Source organism: Saccostrea cucullata, unplaced genomic scaffold (genome assembly GCF_032062105.1).
Source record: "Saccostrea cucullata isolate Sc308-1 unplaced genomic scaffold, CSIRO_AGI_Scuc_v1 ctg101, whole genome shotgun sequence".
Classification (NCBI taxonomy): domain Eukaryota; kingdom Metazoa; phylum Mollusca; class Bivalvia; order Ostreida; family Ostreidae; genus Saccostrea; species Saccostrea cuccullata.
The window spans coordinates 375,763-398,296 of NW_026939309.1; the positions used below are offsets into that span (position 1 = coordinate 375,763).

The window sequence follows — 22,534 nt, forward strand, 5'->3', positions numbered from 1 at the left end:
ATTAAAAAAAAAAAGTTGTTGATTGAATGAGAAAATTCCGGAATGAATAATTTGCAGGTTTTTAAAAGATTTTAGTCGGTTCATCTTAAAATGTCAAACAAAGAAGTTTTTAAGGATTTTTAAATTCAAGCTGCTAATTTCCAGCTGTTTTATCGTGATGCACATGCAAGAAAAATTAAGCAGGAGCATTAAACTAGGTATAAGGTATCTTTTTAAAAAAAAAAAAAAAAAAAATTTTGAAACTTTTTATTTCACTAAAGCCCCCACATGGGGTATGTTAGTACAACAAGATTTTTTTTAAATAGCGATGCAGTGAAAATTGACCTGAATTACCTCTCTTAGCTACCCAATTTTTAACGCTGTGGTTTATATAAAGAAAAAAAAATCGTACAAAAATTGTACAATATTGAAATGTTACGTCAGGCTGATCAATGTGTTTTTATGCAAGTGATTGTAACATAGGTAACCCAATGTTTTATGCAATAAAAATTAATTTCTTTATCCAATCAAATACCACGTTATAACCATAATTAAATTAAAGAAGTATATATAATACATGTATCACATCTTTTTCACTTCCGTAGATGATGTAAGTATTAGAAAAATACATCGTCTTTCTTGCACTTTTCTGTGCAAGTAATACGAACTGTACATAATCTTTGATAGCTTGCCAAGGATATTGATAAATACATGAAGTGAAGTTTAGTATAAAAATGTAATTCTCTATAGATACGACATAGAGTATTTGACTTGGCCACTTCTTCCATGGAATTAGTTTTTAGCTGTTGATCTAAAATGAATATTTTAAGAAAGAGCTTTTGAGCTTCTCAATTTATTTTGTTATTATTTAACACTTTCTCATATTGTACGCAATAAAGTAGGAAAAATTCACCCCCGTTCTCCTGTGTCTGCTCTATCTCTTTGGAGACTTGTAAATTTTGTCGTGAATATATACAGTACAGATGCTCGCATACACTGTACAGTGACTGTCCCACTTTCTACGGTATTTTTATATAATATGATTGAGATTTCCGGGGAAAAAACATCCCGTTATTTTGCTTCACTGTTATGTATTCATAACCCGTTTGTTGATGTTACACGATACATCGCTAAAATTGTTTTAAGTAATACAAATTGTTACAAATTAATACAAATTGTTTCAACTCTTTTGAAACATTCCAACTTATTATTATTTTACATAGGCGTTGGAAGCGGGGGGGGGGGGGGGGTGTTCTTTTCCAAATATATGCTTAGTATAGACACTGAACATTGCTGCGTACTAGGTTTAATACATACATGTAACAAATTAAAACAATTTCAATACTTTAATTCCTGCAAAAGTCGCATTGTACACACATGCAATCGTCGGAAACCCACGGGTGATCTCGTCTTGTGATAAATTAAGACGAAATCACCCATGGGTAAAGACGAGATCACCCGTGGGTTTCCGACGATGCATACATGCCTACATGTACATACATGTCCATACGTACATGGGGAGTTTTGTGCAAAATTATCAAAACGCTTTATGTTTTAAGAAAAAGGATTTATCATTACAATTTAAGATTGTACATGTGTGCCTTGTTCTTGCAAAAGTCAACAAAGAACTTGTCTAATATTAGTTCAGGTAATTTATTAAGCGTGAATATCCATAGCCGAGACACCCCCCCCCCTTTTACGATAATTGTAGAATATGAAGAATGTGTTACCCATTCTCTTACTTTCTGTTGCAATTTTTAACATGCATGTTTTAAATAAAAAAGCAACTAATATATGATATGATTAAAATAAATCATAATGTGTGCATGTACTTCCTCAGAAAGGTAACGGTAAAGTTTAGGTTAGACCTTATAGCCCATGTCTAAAAATGAATGTAAATGAAGTTGTGGAGTGTGTTACTTATGGGATTAATGTATATTCTGGTATTGTGGTTTGTTATTCGGTTAGTATACAAAAATCGGTCAGAATCATCCTCATAATGCATATAAATTGCAGAATTTCTTTTTCAAACCATATTTTTAAAAATATACATATTTTTTATTGGATGGGGGTTGGTGTTACATTCTGATTTACTGAAAAGTATGCAAACTCACTTTGTACGAAATGATTCTAAACACATTTCTTGTCAATAATTTAAGCATAAACATAAAATAAGAAACGGAGGGCCAGGAAAAATTAATCAAATGTTTCAAGATTTACAAGAAATAATGGTTTAAACTTTAATTTAACACTTTAAAATTTGATGCACCTAATCTTAAATGTTTTTGATTTGAACACGCATTTATTGAGATATACAAAAGGATTGGAAACAAGTTTGACAACTTACAAGTTCCTCATGTGAGTTATAGACCGATTGCATAACGACATCCAAAGAAGAAAATGATCGAACTCTACTACAAGAAACAAATACAATTTATTCCTGGATGCGGAATATCGTATCAATTAGTCAAAAGTCTTCAGAGATGATGCATACTTTTTTCCCGTAGTAAAACATTCGAGACTAAAACAAGTAAATACATATAATAAACGTGGTATGTAAAAGAAATGTGGTATCCTTTAGATGAAAAAAACCCTGTCGCACTCTTTAAAAACTCGGGTTAATTAAGTGCCTCTGCTTAATTGGGGTTGAACCCGAGGCCTCTGGCTTGCCAGTCCAGTGCTCTACCAAATGAGATTAAGGGGTTAACATTTTTAAATTTTGCTTATTTCCTTTTACTGTTGTCTGTCATTTCCTTGCATTAAAAAGACATAAATTGGAATAGCTTTTAGAGGAAGAGAAGATTTTCGATTTGAGTAACGTTTTGTTCTTTTGCCCTTGTCAATCATTTCAGTGCCCCCCCCCCCCTTTTCATTTTTCAAAGTTTCAAAGATATAGTTTACTCTGTTTATTTTTATCATTACGATTAAAAATCTTAATTATTGATATTTTTAAGGGAATCAAATCAAATGTTTGAAAATATATATATCATCAAATCATTATATAGCTTCACGTTATTTTTCGATTTTACGTTATGAAAATTCATGAAGTTACGCACGCGTACACTGTACGTCAAAGTAAATATTCCGTATTTGTCGTGCGATATTTTATACATTTATACGCAGAAATATATGTCATGTTATACATCAAACGAAAGAGAAAGAAAAACTCTACAAGAATCAATAAAAAACTGAAAATGTCAAAATTCTTCGTTAAGGGAGGTTTTTGCTTGGCGCGTCACAAATATTGTTAATTGATAACACGTTGTCAACGTCGAGTTGAAGACCAAAGCGTTTTCTTCTATTCGTATAAATGTTTTTTTTTCCTTTAAAAAATTGCTTTACATAAATAAGGAAAAAAACAAAGGCTGGCTAATGATTGAGCACAATTAGTACATACCAGAAGTCCAAAAGTTTGTTAGAAGACCTAGTCTCCAAAGACTTCATAAATGTTGTCTTATTGAGGAACTCTAGCATCCTTTTTATAACAAATTCAGAACAATTGTGATTTAGAACAATAGCCTGGCAAATGTCATCTTGAATCTGAACCAATATTACGTGTATTTCTATGACTGATAGCATCATCCATCTGTTAAAATTCATGCAGTTACTTGAATACCCAATATTTTCAACTGATTGACCTTTTCCCCAGCACCTCTGTGCAGAATTAAGTTAATGCCTAGTCGTATAAGTATAAAGGCAAGCAAATCATTTATAATCCGTTAAAAGGTAATAAAATAATCCATTTGCACCATCGCACTTAACATCCTCCTTCATAAGAAATGAATTAGAGCAACACAATGATCTCAAATATACATTTATATCTACATTAAATTGTCGTTAGATTTTACTTCCGTTACGATAATTACTCTTCCATGGCGAAGCTCTTCATTTTATTTTGAGTACGGCAACAGATGGTGCAGAAAATCCATCTTAATGACTGCTTTACGATATCTCGGAATTTCGATTCCCCGATCAAATATATGAAGGGGTTGATGACATTGTTGATGAAAAATGCTCTGGCTAAAAGCGGAAGTGTTCCCAAAACAAAGCGACTCGGCGGGAAAATAGTTCCTCTCTTGAAAGTAGACACAGCATCCATGACGCAGTCTGGTAAATAACACAATATAAATGCCGCCGTGATTGCAATCATAAGCTTCGTAATTCTTGGGTTTGTTTTATCGAGTCTTTCACCAAGATTTTTACTTCTTTGTTTTTTCGCTTGTTTTCGAAGAGAGACAATCACAAGAGAATATAATGAAGTTAGTAGCAAAAATACCGTAATATACACAACAAATAGTATCGTAGAATAAATGAAAGGATATTTTGTGTTTATGGTTGCGTCATCAAAAGTGCAATCAAAACCTGTAATATTACCTGGAAGATACACTCGTTTAATTCCTTGAAGAATTGCATTTGGCCACGAAAACGCGATAGCAAGAACTATGGCTGATGCACAGCAAAGACGGGCCTGCAACAAGCTGGTGGCCTTTGAGAATGGGTGACAGATCCTTTTATATCTACCCGCAGCTATTACAACAAGGACAAACGCAGATCCAATCTTAAGGACACTGCCTAAAAAACGGCCATATTTACAGATTGGCTCGTTGTAAAACATCACCGGATATACATTGTCGAAGACTTCTAGTGGCATTGGAATTAAGCAGGAGAGCAAGTCTAGCACCGCTAATGTCAGGATGTAAAGTCGGAATGTTGAGGGTGGATACTTCAGAGAATATATGACAAGCACAAATGTGTTTCCAATTGTTCCAATAATTATCAAAATTATTAAAAAGATGACAGTTGGAAGGCGCTGTACTGCTATTGACCGGTTGATCTCTTCTAAGCTTTCAAACCTTACTCCAGAAGCATTGGCGTAAATCTGGGTTACATTGTCCATAGTTAAATCTGTAAAATTTGAAACAAAAAAATATGCATATCTGAAACCACATAAATCTTAGATTCATCTTCGTGTTTATGATGTTTCGAACAAGAGCAAACAGCTCCGGTCAGTAGCCTGCGAAAAAGAGAGAGGTTTGGTAAGGAAATTAAAAAATCATCTCCAAACTCGGTATATTCGATATTCTAATTTCCTTGAAGAATCAAAAGTGCCAATGAGGAACTGAAACTTTATTTGAATTGCTTACAATTTTTTCGCAAGCAAGAGATCGAGTGGGTTGTTTTAAGTGAGCCGTGTTACGAATTCAACATTTGTTATCTGTGACTGCATCAGCAGCTTTGATGTAATAGTCTCCTAGCATTTTACATGTATTTTAATGTTGTTTATGATACATTGTATTTGTATGCACATGATAAGGATTTACATTGAACTTGTAACATGCTCTTTTTATTTGCAAGTTACTTAAAATAGAAAAATAAGCATCTTGTAGCCTTGACTCAAAATATATAATTAATGTAAACACTTTATTTTTTTGCATAGAATAACAAGCAAGTTTGTTTTAACTTAAAGGTTATTTAAGTATTTTCTTTCCTCTACATGAATATGATAAGAATACTAAATCCAATACATATATACATGGTAACTTATTAAGAGTTTTTGCCGTTAATCTGTTAACATCCTATTATCAAACAATTTTCAGAACTTAGTCCAATTAATATCTCTCGAATACATAGAAGTTTTTATTTAAATATGTAAATAACATGTTAGTAGAATACTTCGCATACGATACATACCTTCAAACACTGTAAAGTTGTTACAATGAAACCAATGTTGTGCTGCCACAGGAAAGAATAATAGTGAAAAGTTAAGCATGAATTCCTCTAAAAAATATATAAATTTGAGTTTCCTTCAATAAATTTCCGTTTGTTTAAAACATGCATTATCACTGATGGTTAAAAATCCCCACACACTGCGATATTGCAACAGTAAATCCCCCGTGTGGATAGGCGATCGTTTTATGACTCAATTGGAAAGAGCTTCTCGCTGGCGGTATGAAAACTATGATATGCTATCTAAATGAGTATCTAATTATTCACTTATAAATATATATTTAGCATCACAATTTTAATATCAAATACCAGGATACATGTAAGGTCTCAAATTCTATATCAGATATATAATTCATTGCAAACTTCGCAGACATTAGAAAACAATATTTAATATAAAACCAATGATTAGCAGATCTGATCAATAAGATAAAATCTTGACATCTTTACATGCACATTTAAGATTTCAATGACTTTCTACCAGATGAAGATTCTTAAATATTACGTAAACATGCCTTTAACTCTTTGACACGTGTGTAGTTTGTTACGCTGCATCAAATTAATAACGTTCGTACTGACACGGTTATTAATTCTTTCGACACACATAGTTTGCTTCCATCTGTTACTGGCTTTGCTACGTCGATTATGTCTGTCTGCAGGCAGCATGCACTACACACACGCCCCTCCTTTCTTATCTCATCACTGAATAATTGTTACCGTTTCTAATAATTCTTCAAAGCGATTATTTATTCCCCGTTTTAAAGTCCATCGTGATGGAAGTGTCCGTCTGTCAACTTCACAATTGTATGCGTAGGAATCTTTCTACACAACTCCTCATCACACTTAATGAAATTTAATGGAAATTACATCTTAATTAAATAGTGCAGTTGTGTATATCTCCTGTTGCACGTCTCTATCAGATACTGCCGCCCATACACCAATATTTCTGATTTACAAATTTTCTTGGGTTCATTAACAGTCCATTTATTCGTTCTTTTTTTCGTTCTTTATATGAAACATAGGCGATAACGAGCACTATTCAAGATCTAAAGTCCATAATACAAAATAGGAGCAGAGCAAACACGGACCTCCAAAACATCAGAGGTGGGATCAGATGTCATGGAGGAATGAGCATCCCCTGCCAAACTCCTTGTCATGAAATAACGGGAAAATCCGTCGTCAATTTAGTGTACGAGATAGATAATGGATTAACAATTAGTATGAGAAACGTCAGTCAGCATTTGATCACAAGCCCGCCGTGTGCTGCTTGATCACAAAAATGAAATAACGGGAAAATCCGTTGTCAATTTAGTGTATAGATAATGGACTAAAAATTAGTATGAGAAACGTCAGTCAGCATTTGACTCACTGATAAAATGTATTTGCTGACAAGGTCATTGTATCTACTAATACCATAGAACGTACGAAATGATGACGAAACTGTTGATATTCTTGATTTATCAACTTGCTTGTCAATAATTTACATCGTTTTAGAAATTGTTCATACGTAGAGCATGCTCTTGCGTATCGCAGGTGATGCATAATTAAGGGAAGTTGACGATTGTAAAGTTTAAGTAGTTATGTTTAACTAGATAGAGCTTGGTTGTCAGATTACAATAAAGTCTTTTCAAGTAAAATATCCAAATATGAATCAGATTGTATCTTTTATCTCACGATCACCGGGATATCTCCTATCGAAATAAGAACGGAAATTACCATTGTTAATTACGTCGTTGATATATCTAATATTACCCATGGGAATTCAAAAATATTGTTGGAAAAACTGGTCTTCATAAAAAAACACATGGATATTATCAATCATAAACTCAGGCATCTTTCTACGTCAACTTCATTGCATTCTTTGTCTTGTTGATGGAGCTGCTAATTTAACACGTCCCCTCCTATTCATTTTCATCAACGTTTTCAGCTTGATTCCATCACCCAAGGTAAACTTTATCTCTCGATCGGTTAGATGTCTGTTTTAAATACATCAGCATTCTTCTAATTTGCAGTAATGATCGACATCGTTGTCCTGGGCGTTCCTAGTGTTCTCTAAATTTTAGTTTTAGATCTCTTCCTATTGAAAACTTCACAGGCTGTTAGATTAATCCGACTGACTAAACGGGGGATGAATAAAGGGTTGGAACTCCTCAGATAATGTATCCTTTCTTTTGCTGTGTTATAACTCTCTTGATTTACAGTTATACTTTCTGGTCATATCTACTTAAGCCATCTTTGAAAAAAATGTTTGGTTGCCTTCTCCCGACCGACTGACTAAAAATGGCCCGGATTGAAACTTTTTTTTTTCATTTCAGAACACATTTTTTTTCATTTTATTCCTCTTATTCCGTCGAAATATATGTTGAATACTTCAGTATAAAGAGTTTACCACATACTTACCGACCAAATAATTTTACCCTGAGTAGGGAGAGGGCAAACAAACATTTCTGGCCTCACTTACAAATTCTGTATATTTTACACTACCACCGAAGTTCATTAAAAGAAAGAGGCGTATAAGGCGTGTACAATCCCCCGCTCTGAGACAAAATGTTTCTCAATTTTCAAAATTCACAGAAAAGTTATATTTTTCTAAAATCATGTTCTCAGTAATTTCTTCTTCAAAACATGTTATTATTTTATTTTACTGAACGACTTATCATTTGATAATATTTATTTCAAAGTTGACAGTTCAACATATTTAGTGGAAAATGGGTTTAATAGAGCTATAAAAAACGAATTTTGAACATGAATGGGTCAAGTCTCCATTTTTCGTGAACGCTTAAAAGATGGAAACGTAAATGTGAAATCTATTTCATTTGTCCAAAAAATGGAATCTGAACCCATTCTATATGAAATCGAACTTTTCAAAAAAAAATTACGCTTCAACAAACCCGTTCAGTTAAATCACACTGAAAGACGTCAATAATGCATAAACTTCGTAGCGTAGTGGTTAGAGTGGTTGGTCTTGGACCAAACCTGCGCTATGGAGAGAGTTCGAACCATACGTGAAGCTTTTTCTTTTTTGTTTTCAAATGTCTTAAAAACATGCGTGAAAAATAAATTATTGATAAATTATTTAAACAATGAAATACAGAATTTGATGTGTAAAAGATGATATAAACCATAAAATTTTGAAAAAATACAACTTTAGAATTGAGAAATGTCTTTTTTCAGAGCGGGGGATTGTCCTCGCCTTGTACGCCTCCATTCTTTCCGATTACTTCCCGAAATGTGCTGAAATCAATTCCAGAATAGAACTATTTTTGTTAATTTGAAATCAGTTTTGGTGAATATATGTATTTCTTATATTCATTATTCTTATTTCTTTTGAAAATAAGTTAATCTACATTGGATTCAATTGAAAATTTCAAATTAAATATTTTTTTGAAATAAATAGATATAAAAAATCTTTTTGGACTGTTTAAATGTTTTGTAAATACTGTAAAACACATATTCATGGGAGCAAATTTTTGATGATTAATGAAAAAATATTGGTTCGTAGGGATTTAATTTCGTGAATGTAGAACTGTTGAGTAATACTATCTGTGAAATATTACATATTTCATGGTGAACATAAATTCCTGAGTCTAGAGTCGTTATACCTCGAAAATTAGACAGGAAAGTTAGTTATTTCATAAGTTATAAAACAAAATTTTGGACCGTTCAAAATTTGTAGATAAGTTGTAAAAATCATTTTGGACTGGTATGAGTTTTGTAGATAGTTATAAAATACCAATGTCCAAAAATTTTATAAATTTCATAAGTTATAAAACATAATTTTGGACCGTTGAAGAAATTAAAGATTATTTATAAAAATCATTTTGGACTGGTATGACGTTTTGTAGATAGTTATGAAACACAAATGTCCATTTTGGACCGTTGAAATTTTTTTCTAGATAGTTATTAATAAGTTTTAAAACATTATTTTTTAACCGTGCAAATGTTTTGAAAATAGTTTTAAATATTATTTCAACAAATTTTGCATTTCACACAATATTATTATTGAATATTGTCATTTTGAACAAAAAGTATTATCGAATAGTAATAAAACACAATTTTTGACTGTTAAAAAGTTTTGTAAATAGTTTTAAAACTTCATTTAACATTTGCACAAAAGTATTATTAAATAGTTATAAAACATAATTTTGGACCGTGTAAATGTTTTGAAGATAGTTATGAATATTATTTTGGACAAATGTTGCACTTCAAACAATAGTGTTATTGAATATTGTCATCTTGGACAGAAAATATAATTGAATAGTTATAAAACATAGTTTTTGATGGTTAAAAAGTTTTGTAGATAGTAATAAAACATAATTTTGGAACGTTGAAAGTTTTTGTAAATAGTTTTATATCTTAATTTTGGACAAATGTATCATGCACAAAACACATCATTGAATAGTTAATAGACATCATTTTAGACCGTTCAAAGGTTTTGTAGGTAGTTGTAAATCTTCATCTTGTACCGTTGAAAGGTTTTGTAGATGTTTATAAAACATAATTTTGGACAATTGGTTAAAAACATCAATTTTGACAAATGTCACATTCACACAATTGCAATATTAAATAGATAAAACATAAAATTTTTTTACTAATGAAGGATTTACACAATAGCATTATTGAAAGAATTTCTTATTTGCTATTCTATTACAAGTTCAGATTTGGATTCTGTATTACGACTGTCGTCTACAGACAAATGTACATCATCTGCCTTTTTCTCTAGATCACTGATAGCAGACGTGTCACTAGATTGTATTTTTGACCTATCTACTTCATTTTCTTTGTCAGATGGTTTCTCGACATTCTTCTTTTCTTTAAGCTCTGATTCATTAAATTTGGATTTGCCATCAGTGTCCTCGTTTGACTTTTGATCACTTTTATTGAATGTAATACTATCTCTGTTTTCTTTGAGTTCGGAGTTGTATTTTTGATCTTGTTCTGAGGTGGCATTCCCAGCCTCGTTCTGGACTGCTTGAGGAGTTCCTTCCTCGTCGTCGTCGTCCTCGTCGTTTTCGCTATTTTCCTCCTCTACCTCACTGTCGTCCTCCTTCCCCTCCTCTTTCCGAATGGATCGCTCAAGATCAAGCTGAAATTTAGTCATTTCCCTCGTATCTTTATTTTTCTCTGTCCTATACAAAAAGAAAAAGCAAATAAAAAAATTTAAATATTTTCATCTTTATTCAAAATTCAAAATACTTGTTCCTTTATAAAGAATGGAAACTATCCACGAATAACCCAAGTTTGGTCTAAATTAAAAACTAGAGGTCTTAGTGACTAACGAAAAATCTTTAATAGTGCTAATTATTTTCTATCAATTGAAAATAGGTTTAAAAAAGTCCATTTTCCTTGAAGTAAAAACTCAGTTGACATGCAACAAACTTCAACCTAAACAGCCATAAAATGGAAGCAATAAAATTTGAAAATGTGAAGATATCAAACGGTTGACGATCTAAAAAAAAAATACAAAAGTAAATTGTGAACAGAGCATAAACATAGAATCTTAACAATTAAGTGATCAACTTAATAGGAAATTTAGCAACTGCTGATTGACAGGTCACGCAGCGTGTTAGGAACCCTGAAAGTAGTGCTAATTATTTTCGTCAATTGATCAGGTAAATGGAATTTTCCTTGAATTAAAAATACAATTGTGAACATGCAACAAATTGAATGATAGGTGTATTTGCTATCAAGGTCACAATGACGACTATAGATAAGAATTTACGAATCGATGACTTTAAACAAGGTTGTTGAAATTATCATAAAATACCATTTATTTTTACAGTTGTTAATCCAGTCTACGGCGTCTTTATTTTCACTGGATTGGAGAGCTTTAATAAGGTCTGATAGGGCATCAATGCGGTCTTCATGAAGCTCACGTGCCACGATCAACATCTAAAAGAAATTATAATGACAAAATAATAATAACAAAATATCAAGGAAATTTTCTAATAAAAAAATCAGGTAAAAAGAATAAATGAAAATAGAAAAAATAAAAGGCATATACAATGTTTTGTAGTTGCCCAAATGAATAAAAGGTGTATTTGCTAACAAGGTCACAATGACGATTTTTGATATTTTCAGATAAGAATGAAAATTCAAAAATCCTGAATCGATGACTTTACAAAACAAGGTTTTTGAAATTACATTTTAAAATACCATTCTTTGATTTTTTTTGCAGTCTTTTTGTTATACAGTCATCCACGGCGTCTTTATTTTCACTGGTTGAGACGTCATAGCTATGTGAGGTGAAAACACTGTAAACATCCATGGATTTAGCAACATATTTTTGGTACTTTTAACAGTTTTATTCGCTGCCAGAGTGGTTTATTTATTTTCATCTATCTTATATTATAATGACAAAATTTTTTTAACAATCTTTGTTATCAAGGAAATTTTCGCACTAAAAAGAAAAAGTCACACTGTGAAAAAAAATCCTTTCACACTGTGACAATGAAATTTTTATAAGAAAAAATTAAGAAAAAATTAAAAAACAAAACAAAAAAAAAACGTTTTCTCGGTGAAAAGGAGTTCAGTTCAAGAAATATGTATCAAGCACAAGATGAAATCAGTACTCACATGTAAAACTTTATATTGGTAATTAGGAAAAGTTGTGTCGGCAAATATGTTGGCGTTCTGATTTTCTGATATTCCTAGCGACACACCTAAATTCTGAAATTCCGGATTAGCAAATTTTTCAACCAGTAGAACAAAGAATTCGTTTGACATTGGTTCTGGGTAATCTAAAAAACAAAAAAGAAGACGTGGAAGTAGGTGTAGCTTTTGAATTTATATTGAATTTGGTCATGACTTCAATACTTGAAAATATTACCGTCATTTTTCGAAATCTCCAAAGTTCCTTTCATGGCATTTTCTGCCCACTTATAAAACCTGTCACCTTTCTCAAATTCATTCTCTTTCAACCTTTAAACAGCACAAAATCTTGGGTTAAACACAAGAGTCGAATGCGAGCACAATAAAAATTGAATATATTTTTAGCTTGGCACATACCATTGACCCAATTTCTTATGAACCCAGTCTGATACGTCTTTCCGCCCCACTCTGGAGAGCGACGTGACTAGATCCACCACTCCCATATCGTCTAGGTGCTGGGCATTTTTTCGCCATTCTAGCAATATCTATTTGAACAAGATTTTTTAAATTACTATCATTATTTGAGATCGGTTGTTCTATTTGTCAGTAAACGCTTCCATTTCTGAGAAAATGATCTTTGCAAGATTTCACACTGTAGTTAATAATTTGTTCTATAGAGGTAGAACACCCTTTATCTTTTAAGAATATATAAGATTTAGTTTGAACATTTTATAATGAAAATTGTAATTGATAACATTTAGGTTTTTTGGCTACTTATTTTAAATTGAGTATTACTAAGTCTCGTATAACATCACTGACCTTTACGACCTTCTTTCCTAGTGATGCACTTTTTGTTGTCGACTCGACGCGAATTTTTTCCACTTTGTGAAATGGAACACCCAGCAAAACACAAAACTGAACCCATTCCTGACCGAGCTTGGAAACAATTTTCTTGAGCAGTTTCTCTCTAGTAAAACCTTGATTTAAAAAAAAAAAGAAATACCTGGTAGAACAATTACGTTTTATGTCGTATTTAACACCATTTCTTTTATCTTAAAGCTAAATGTTCGACCGAGACTGCAATAAAAACATCATACCCTTAAATGTGTCTTCTTCTTTTCGAACTTTCTTAACAGGCAAATCGGACAGCCATAGAATGATGCTGGTCAATTTCTTCTGTTTTGGCATTTTTATCACATCTAGAGAACCTGATTGAGGCTCCTCCTTGTTTAAAATGGATATATTCATGCTTTGAAAGTTTTCTTGTCTTTTTGAGTGAAATTCCAGTTGGCTTGTTCCAGCAAACATTTTAAGGTTACCGGACACTGTGATATCATATTCCTGTTTTTCATAAGATTCATATTCTCCAGTACACTTCGGACTCAACACTATATAGTCTTCAGTCTTCCAGTAATTCAGCCTATCCTTTATTTTCTGAGGTTTTGCGCACTCTAGAATTGTGTCATATTGATTATCGGGCTTTGGTTTAATCACAGCAAAAAACTGGACTATTTTTGCTCTTTTCAGTGCTTTAGTGTGGAGTTTATTGACGTTGGATTTTAATTCTTTGTCTGGGGCTCCCTCACTACGTTCCACCAGTACGTGCCTGAAAATAATCATACACTTTCTTGTAGACACGCTAAATGAAACAGAGCAAATGAAATGACAATAGGGCTTCATCTTCTTATAATTTTATATTACACTCACGTCGAGAAGTGGGAAAGATCGCAAGAAACTTTTCCTTTCTGTATCTTCGGATCTCTCTTCAAAATTTCCCAAACATTTTCGTCCAGAGGCTCGTCTAAGTCGGGATCGAAATCTTCTGGGATATCTGCTGCTAGTACACATAGTTCTCCCTCGTTTTCATACTCGTGGGGTAAAGGAGAAGTAAATGTTACCCCATTTTCTTGAAACCTGTTACAGCCCTGACTGTGGTGCAAGTCGTAGAAGTGACCAAGGGACAACACTGCCCTATAGTGTTCAGGTTTATACACTGGAGCTGGAATAACCTGTAAAGAACTCATCAGAATGTTATCCAATCATGGATATGAACATTTTCAGCAGTAAAGATTTTTATTTCTAATCATATTTTACATGAAAAACTATCACTGGATTACATGACAATGATATCGTTTTTTACCTCTAAGTTGACTGTCCCTGAATGGAAAGTATCCGGAGCAACTCTTATGTTAATAAATCTATCTACCACTGAAACAAAATCCCCTCCGCTAGATATATCTCCATTTACAGGAAATTTCTCCACCTTTGGTATTGTGATAAGAATAAAGGATTTTGTTTTCGTAATATCCAAACGTATTCTTAACTTCCAGCGCAAAATCCCAGAGTGCTAAAAAATCAAAAGACACAATGTAAACTATGCTTTAATTCATTTATCTTTGATTCCATCAGTTTAAATATTAGTTTATGAAAATGAATCTTAATTAGTGTCTTGTACCTCGCTTAATATTGTTGGTCCTTCAACTATTGCAGATGGATCTTCTATAACACCTTCGTTCGTTTTTATCTTGATTACTTCGTATGGATCAGAAAGATCGTAAAGTGGAACTTCCAGTTCTACCATTCTTCTTACATGAACAGTAGAAGTTATATACTCAAACGCATCGCTGATCAAGATTTCTTTCCCGACAGGCCTAAGTGATTCCATGCAGAGTTCCGGTCGAACACGTCGACACAAGAAGCTGATGCTAGTCAGATCAAAATTGTGGGGAGTGAATATTCTAAGTTCAATATCTTCAAAGAAACTAACCTTTCCTGGGAAAAGTTCATCGTGTTGTATAATCACATCTCTGAAAATTAAAACAGCAACTTCATCGTTTTGTTCAACTACATCTATGTAAAATAAACCAGCACGTGCACCGATTTGTATAATGAAATATATTCTAAAACATGGAAATCGCCAATAGTATCGATAATCTGTAGGTACACCAACAAATATGTTAATTTCATACCTGTGGAAACTTACAGAAAAATTAAAAAGAATATATTTCGAACGAAAATCGCAGTCATATCTTGTGATCGGTCATCAAAAAAAGTTATTTTGTTGAAAATAATTCTGATTCCACACAAAGGTATTCTGAAGCTGAAAGTATCAGTATCCTGGCGTTCCTCACTGACAAGATTTATGTAGTCGTTGGAGACCAAATCTTCAAACAAACTGTTGGAATTCCAATGGGCATTTATTGTGCTCCTTTATTAGCTGACCTGTTTTTATATTCCAACAAAGTAGAATTTCGTATTAGGGTTAGACATGAGAAAACTGTTGTTGTGACCTTCAACGCAACATTTGGATATATCGAAGCTGTATTATCAATTATTTTTCTACGACTATTGCCGAGATCAAAGAAATGCCGCGGACATTATTCTCCAATAAATCACGAACGTCATCAAAAAATTATCAGATCAGAATAACCCCCTCGGTCTCGAAATGTTGTTTGAAATATAAAAGCCTCGGCTTTTATCGTTCAAACAACATTATAAAGGTTATTGCAACATAAAAACTTTATTTCTTAAACAAATAACAGCAGCTATTTTCGTTCATAAGTTGATTCGATGTATGCAAGTGAACTTGTAATAAAATACGCCACAGAGTCTGACACATTTGTTTCATTTTAATATGTTTTACTGACCATTGACGGTAAGTCCCAACTCCCAATTTAATTATTATACAACCGAGATGAATTCAACTTTTTTCATCGTCAACAGTCCCTATTTATGTAATAATATCCTGCCCATAAACCTGCATATGGTGTTTCATTTCCTGAATTTTTGATACTCAAGGGCATCCTCCCAAATTCAATCAATTTTAAAACTGAGGATGGCTACTGACAGAAAAGTTCATGTTATTGGGATATCAGCAACATCGTGTCAAGTCAGCATTTCGTAAATTCTGTGGTCAATTTAATGACCTTGTAAGCAAATATAACCTATCATTAGGTTTTATTTCGATCACTGATCGTTATTTTCACCTTTTGAATAAACTTTTAAGGATAAATTAAATTACATTGATATAATGAAATATGCCATACTTGTTTTTAATGGCTTCTAAAACTTTTTTGGACTGACTGGCGATTTTTCGGAAATCTTCATTTCTGTTGATAGAATATGGGCACACTCCTTTCTATAAAAAAAATCAATTGTGAAATTAAACTTAGGTCACATCAGTAGTATGAATATGAATGAATATATAGCATAAGTTGTGTCACGGACAACAAATAAATATTGGACATAAACAGTGAACCTTATTTTTGGAGTAAGCGTCCGCCCCACAAAAGATGAGAATTTCTGTTGCTGCCAAATTATTGCGATCTGCGGCATAATGAAGAGGTGTGCACCCCTCCTGAAAATTAGAAAATTTATATTGGAGAAAACATCCCTCAGGACATCGTAACATCACTCGGTCTTTTCCGTCAAGAAAAAAACCGTTTTCTCGACTTGTCGGAAAAGGTCGAACTCGTGATGTTCCGATTGCTTACTTCTCCATGGCACCTGTTCCCACCTCCGATGTTTTGGAGGTCCTTGTTTGCTCTCCTCCCATTTTGTATTGTTTTATGGACTTTAATATTGAATACTGTTCGTTATCTCCATAAGTTTCATGTATCTGACTTTAGGCCTCGATAGAAACAGTGCATTCTTGTTCTTACTTATTTAAGCAGATGCTGTTTGTAATAGTAAATTATTTTCTTTCCTTAATCAAATTTTCAAATTATTAATTACACAAAAACAATGCATTATATGCATTGATGCATTTGAAATATTTTCTGCACGTCCGCATCTATATACCTCAAGTATTTATGAATGTACGTTTCTTCCAATCAATTTATTCGTTCTTATAGAGAAAATCTTAATACAAGTAATACAGGCATTACAAGTTTCTTCCCTATCAATATATTCGTTCTTATAAAGAAAATCTTGATACATGTAGCACAGACATAACATAAACTGTACAGTTGTATGTTGCTACTGCATACAAGTATGTCCTTAATCCATGGCCACTTATAATCAGTGATTATTTCTCCTAACTATATATTACTATAATATTTTCAACAAGGGGTGGTTGTGCTATAATTATAATTAGGGAGTGTTAGGTTAGACGCCTGATTGATTGATAAATTGATTGTATATTGTTTAACGCCCTTCTCGAGAATTTTTCACTCATATGGAGACGCCTGATAAAATACCCCGTCACATTGTTGGGAGTATTCAAATGGAAGTCGCATATTTTCTCTGGCTACGATAATATGGAGATAACGAACAGTATTCAAACAGGAAGTCCAAAATACAAATCAGGAGCAGAGCAAAAACGAGGACCTCCAAAAAATCAGAGGTTGGATCAGGTGCCAAGGAGGATTAAACATACCCTGCCGATCGGTCACACCCGCCGTGTGTTCCTTGTCATGATCGGGAAAGCGGAACATAGCGTATCATAGACAATTCAGTGTGTAAATAATGATGTTACATTATTAGGAGTGTTTGGACAGATTTGATAGAACTTCGATACTTACCACATTTTTAAATATGAGAAGTAACACGTTGGTGATAATTTGGATGAGAGGCTAATATTTACCACATCTTTAGATATACCGGTAGTAACATGGTCGGGATAATTTGGATGAGAGCCTGATATTTACCACATCTCTAGATATAAAAAGTAACATGGTCGTGATAATTTGGATGAGAGCATGATATTTGTGTACCACATCTCTGGATATGCGAAGTAACATGGTGGTGATAACTTGGATGAGAGCATGATATTTGTGTACCACATCTCTGGATATGAGAAGTAACATGATGGTGATAATTTGGATGAGAGCCTGATATTTACCACATCTCTGGATATGAGAAGTAACATGGTGGTGATAACTTGGATGACAGCCTGATATTTACCACATCTCTATATATGAGAAGTAACATGATGGTGATACATGTAATTTGTATGAGAACCTGATTTTTATCCCATTTCTAGATATGATAACATGGTCGTGATAATTTGTATGAGAGCCTGATATTTACCACATCCCTGGCGTCTATCGGTGACTGGTAGGCCAGTAACAGCTTTAGAGTTTCTGTGTCTCCTGGCTCCGCCGTGTAATGAATCGCCGACAGTCCCAACTGTATGGTAAAGATAGATAAAATCCTTATTCTATCGTTTTCTATCTTGCAGATACAGTCATGAGTAATATTAAAACTTGTGTTTCACAAGAAAAAATGGTATGATGATTACTAGATTATTATATAAATTACAGTGTGAATTATCTCATTTACCCTTTGAATGTACTTTTTTTCAAAACAGAAGGTTTTGTTTTTTTATTCTTTATGCTCATTTACTTATCGGCCCTGGCCACCTGCATTGCAGTTGTTGAACATGTATTTAATTGAATCTTTAATTTAATCTTCAATTTTCAAGAGAAATCTGTGAATCTGATACCAATTTCAAACATCAACACCATGTTGTTCTTGATCGTATTTAGGTATTGATAATAAATGGCACTGGTGTAGGAAAACTAAGAAAACAAAAAAATGATAACTAGGGCTAATTGTAACGGGAACCGTTACAGATGTTCCCCAAACGCTCCCCAACTCCCTTTTCGTGCCATACTCCCTTTAAGCTTCATTAAAAATGACAAACTCTATGCATTTTACACTTTAACAACGTTTCCCTGAAGTATACCGAGTATATTCAAATTTTAGCATTTGCACGCGTGCACATGTAAATGCATGTGCGTAATGACCATATTCTCTTGTCTACACTATCTATATACATTAATATAATAAAATAATAAAGCATTTAATCCAAAAGTATTAAAAAATACGCTTCATCAAGTGTATTTTTTATTTTACCCATCTCACGTGCATGCACGTGCATGCATGTGCATGATGACCTTACCTTTTTGTAGGAATCCACTATGTCTATCTATGTTCTAAATCCCATCCTGTTTGGTTGAAAATCAAAGGAGTTATACCCATTTAAAGTTTAAGCCAATCAGATTGCAGCGCACGTGCATGCGCGTGTTTTCATGATACCTGCTATATATTATATTGTAGTATATCCTAATGCATGACTATGTTTAAAATTTCAAAGCATTTCGTCAAAAAACAAAAGAGATATTGAAATCTTTGTTTCAGCCAATCAGAGGGAAGCGCACGTGCATGCACGTGAGTTCGTGCTAATTTGACCATGTCATATTATCTAGACTATTAATATATCCTTATAGAATGAGTTTCAAAGCATTTCAATAAAAACTGTAAAAGTTATGGCTATAATAAGTATATCAGTCATTTCACTCATTTCACGCGCACGCACGTGCATGCGTATGCGCGCAAAATGACCTTCGTTGTGCACACCTACACTTGACACCTATTAACCCTAAAAAGGTTTTAACTTAGTTGGGTGAACAGTTTCTGAGAACACTTCCGGACAAAAAAAGTACCGGAGAACAAAGAAGAAAAAAAAGAATAATAATAATAATAATAATAATAAGAAACCGAGTAAAAACAATATGTTCCCAAACTCCGTTTGGGGAACATAATTAACTTGAAAACATCTGCATCATTAGCTTTCTTAAATACTCACTCATTCTGACTCATAAAAACCATTTGAATATTTACGGAATGAAGTTTATTTTAAGGTCAGATGACACATTCCTTAAATATATGTTGTGTTTCTCTTGGTATAAATTGGGGCAGTTTACCCTTTATTAACCGCGAATTGAGCAGTTTATTAAAAAAAAGGTAAATTGCCTCAAGTTATTATATTGTATAAAATAAGTTAAAATAAGCTTCATTCATTATAATTTAATTTCAATGTAGACAATAATAAGACAACTTGTCCACTTGAAATACCTTCAAATAAAGCATATTTTAAAAGTAACGTCAAGCGGAGTGATACGTTTTTGGCGTAACCCATTGTGACGTGTTACAACTAAAACTAAATTATTGACAAATGATATATATGTTCCATGAATGTCTCCCTCTTTGACTATTAAGGAAGATAGGTTAGTATACCGGTGGTTGATTGATTGATTTAAGGAATAACTGTCTTATTTTTCGAATTCATGAAGTGATCAATTGATTGGCTTGTGTGATAATTTGCATAAACGCCGAAGGCGTTTATGCATAAAATTATCACACAAGCCAATCCATTGATCATCTTCATGAATTCGGAAAATCTGACAGTTATTCCTTATATTTACATGCTTTGATTCCGCCAATCCACGGGCTCCAAGCCTGCTTCTCTCTAGGTGTTGTCCCGCCCTGCATGTGTTTTTTTTGGAACCGCGCCAAAAGATTCATGAGGAAATAAATTACATTTACAATTGGTAATTTTATCTCGGACAAAGACATTGGAAATGTAAATATTGTTGGGTATTCCGGTAGAAAATGCCGGACCAGGAGTGTTCGAAATGTGTTTCTCTTCTTACCTCATCCCTTGCAGTAATATCTGCTCCTTTTTGTAAGAGTATTTTTTGAACCACGTGATTTCTATTTTTAGCTGCTTTAATCAAAGGTGTGGCACCGTCATCCTTGAAATTATAGAAAAAAATATAGAATGTTTATTTTATTTCAGTTCATTTTTTTTTTTAATCTAGTCATGCTATATAATTGTTGTAGGTTTTGTAACGATGCAAATGTAATAACAACGCGAAAAATAATAAATTGGGATTGACATACATTTTCCGTTAATATATGTTAATGTAAAATATATGTAATTACGCAAAATGTAATTAGCCTGATTTACGATATATTGTGTTGTTGTTACATTTCGTGTTGTAACAAAGCTTCATTAAAATAAAACGTGAATTTTTAAATTGCAACCGTATTGCTAACATCCTCTCTCTAGTAAGTTTTTACTTTTTTTCTTCATTAAAAGTGGATTGTTTGTTTACAATGTATCACTTTTGACAAAAAAAGTAAAAGATAAAACGGATACCGAATTTCCCCAAACGCTCCCCAACTCCCTTTTGGAGCCATATTCCCTGTAAGCTTCATTAAATAAGACAAACTCTATTCTCTCTACAAAGAAGTTATTAAATTATTTTTTTTTCATTCAAGTGTATGTTTGATTTTACTCATTTCACGTACACGCACGTGTAAACATGAGCATGGTGACCATACATTCTTGTAGAAGTCCATTACATTTACTTTTGACAAAAAATAGCTGTTTAAAAGCCAAAGATGCAGCACATGTACACGCACGTGCATGCATGTGCATGGTGACCATACTTGCTTGTAGAAGTCCATTATATCTGCATGTTCCAAATCCCATCCTGTTTGGTCGAAAACCAAGGGAGTTATAGCTGTTTAAAGTTTCAGCCAATCAGATTGAGAGATGCACGTGTTTTCATAATAATTGCTTTATTTCATCTTTGGATATCCTAATGTGGCTATGTTCAAAATTTCAAATCAAAAAACAAGAAAGATATTGAGACTTTAGTTGCAGCCAATCAGAGCGAAGTGCACGTGCATGCGCGTCTTTCTATTTTCACCAAGTCTATACTACTAATATATCCTCACATTATGAGTTTCAAAGCATTTCATCTAAAAATAGAACAGTTGTGGCTATATCTATTATATTGGTCATTTCACGTGTTGCACGTGCACGTTTCTACATAACATGTTTAACCCTAAAAAGGTTTTACCTACAGGAACAGTTTACAAGATCATTCCCGGACAAAAAATTTTACAATGTTCCCCAACTTCATTATTGGCGGCGAGTGAAGCTCGGCAGTTGACGCTTGCGCCCTGCGAGATCAGAATCTCTATCATCTTGGTGTGGCCTTTATCCACCGCCTCCAAGAGTTGTCTTTCCTTCAAAGTCATCTCGTATCTGCTGGGTCTGCGTCTTCTACTTTTGTTCAAGGAGACTGAAAATTTAAAACGCTTCATTATTAAGGAAGTCCGTACTATAGTATCAGAACACCCCCGAGGTCTAGACTTTTGCAGCAAAAACTAATCGGGAGTATGATGCTCTCTACCTTATGTATATTTACGAACCATTGTGTTGCTTTAATTATTAATCTTATTCCTCTTATCGGTTCAACATTTGATAAAATTGTGTTTTTGACGTCGTTTGCAACTGAATTCAGTTATAAATATTTCCATTTGACAGCTTTCGATTTGGATGTAAACTCGACATGACTTACGGGACCCTCGTTTATACTTACCAAGTCCAGGTGAGGTTATATATCTTGGACAGATATTCAGCTGTTTTTAAACAAGCTCT

The 22,534-nt window shown here is 33.2% G+C and overlaps 2 protein-coding genes across 2 annotated transcripts; both read right to left on the bottom strand.

Moving 5' to 3' along the window:
* Positions 1–3,780: 3,780 nt before the first annotated feature.
* LOC134252770 (C3a anaphylatoxin chemotactic receptor-like) lies at positions 3,781–5,946 on the bottom strand. The gene is made up of 2 exons (XM_062735284.1): positions 5,671–5,946; positions 3,781–4,884 (listed from the first exon to the last, which is right to left on the bottom strand). Exons 1-2 carry the CDS (start codon positions 5,747–5,749, stop codon positions 3,842–3,844), a joined length of 1,122 nt encoding a protein of 373 aa, XP_062591268.1. The 5' UTR covers positions 5,750–5,946; the 3' UTR covers positions 3,781–3,841.
* A 4,041-nt stretch (positions 5,947–9,987) lies between these two features.
* On the bottom strand, positions 9,988–22,171 carry LOC134252782 (uncharacterized). Its single transcript, XM_062735305.1, has 15 exons — positions 22,009–22,171; positions 20,733–20,834; positions 18,325–18,423; positions 16,553–16,651; positions 16,341–16,432; positions 14,750–15,101; positions 14,435–14,641; positions 14,002–14,303; positions 13,392–13,900; positions 13,114–13,271; positions 12,712–12,839; positions 12,533–12,624; positions 12,280–12,443; positions 11,471–11,595; positions 9,988–10,832 (listed from the first exon to the last, which is right to left on the bottom strand). Exons 1-15 carry the CDS (start codon positions 22,129–22,131, stop codon positions 10,343–10,345), a joined length of 3,042 nt encoding a protein of 1,013 aa, XP_062591289.1. The 5' UTR covers positions 22,132–22,171; the 3' UTR covers positions 9,988–10,342.
* Positions 22,172–22,534: the final 363 nt, after the last annotated feature.

Coding starts and splice junctions, on each gene's coding strand:
- LOC134252770 (XM_062735284.1), bottom strand. CDS start 5,749: ATGCTTAACTTTTCACTATTATTCTTTCCTGTGGCAGCACAACATTGG. Junction 4,885..5,670: donor CAACTTTACAGTGTTTGAAG/GTATGTATCGTA, acceptor CAAATTTTACAG/ATTTAACTATGGACAATGTA.
- LOC134252782 (XM_062735305.1), bottom strand. CDS start 22,131: ATGACTTTGAAGGAAAGACAACTCTTGGAGGCGGTGGATAAAGGCCAC. Junction 16,433..16,552: donor ACGCTTACTCCAAAAATAAG/GTTCACTGTTTA, acceptor TTTTTTTTATAG/AAAGGAGTGTGCCCATATTC. Junction 13,272..13,391: donor AGAAGAAGACACATTTAAGG/GTATGATGTTTT, acceptor TTTTAAATCAAG/GTTTTACTAGAGAGAAACTG.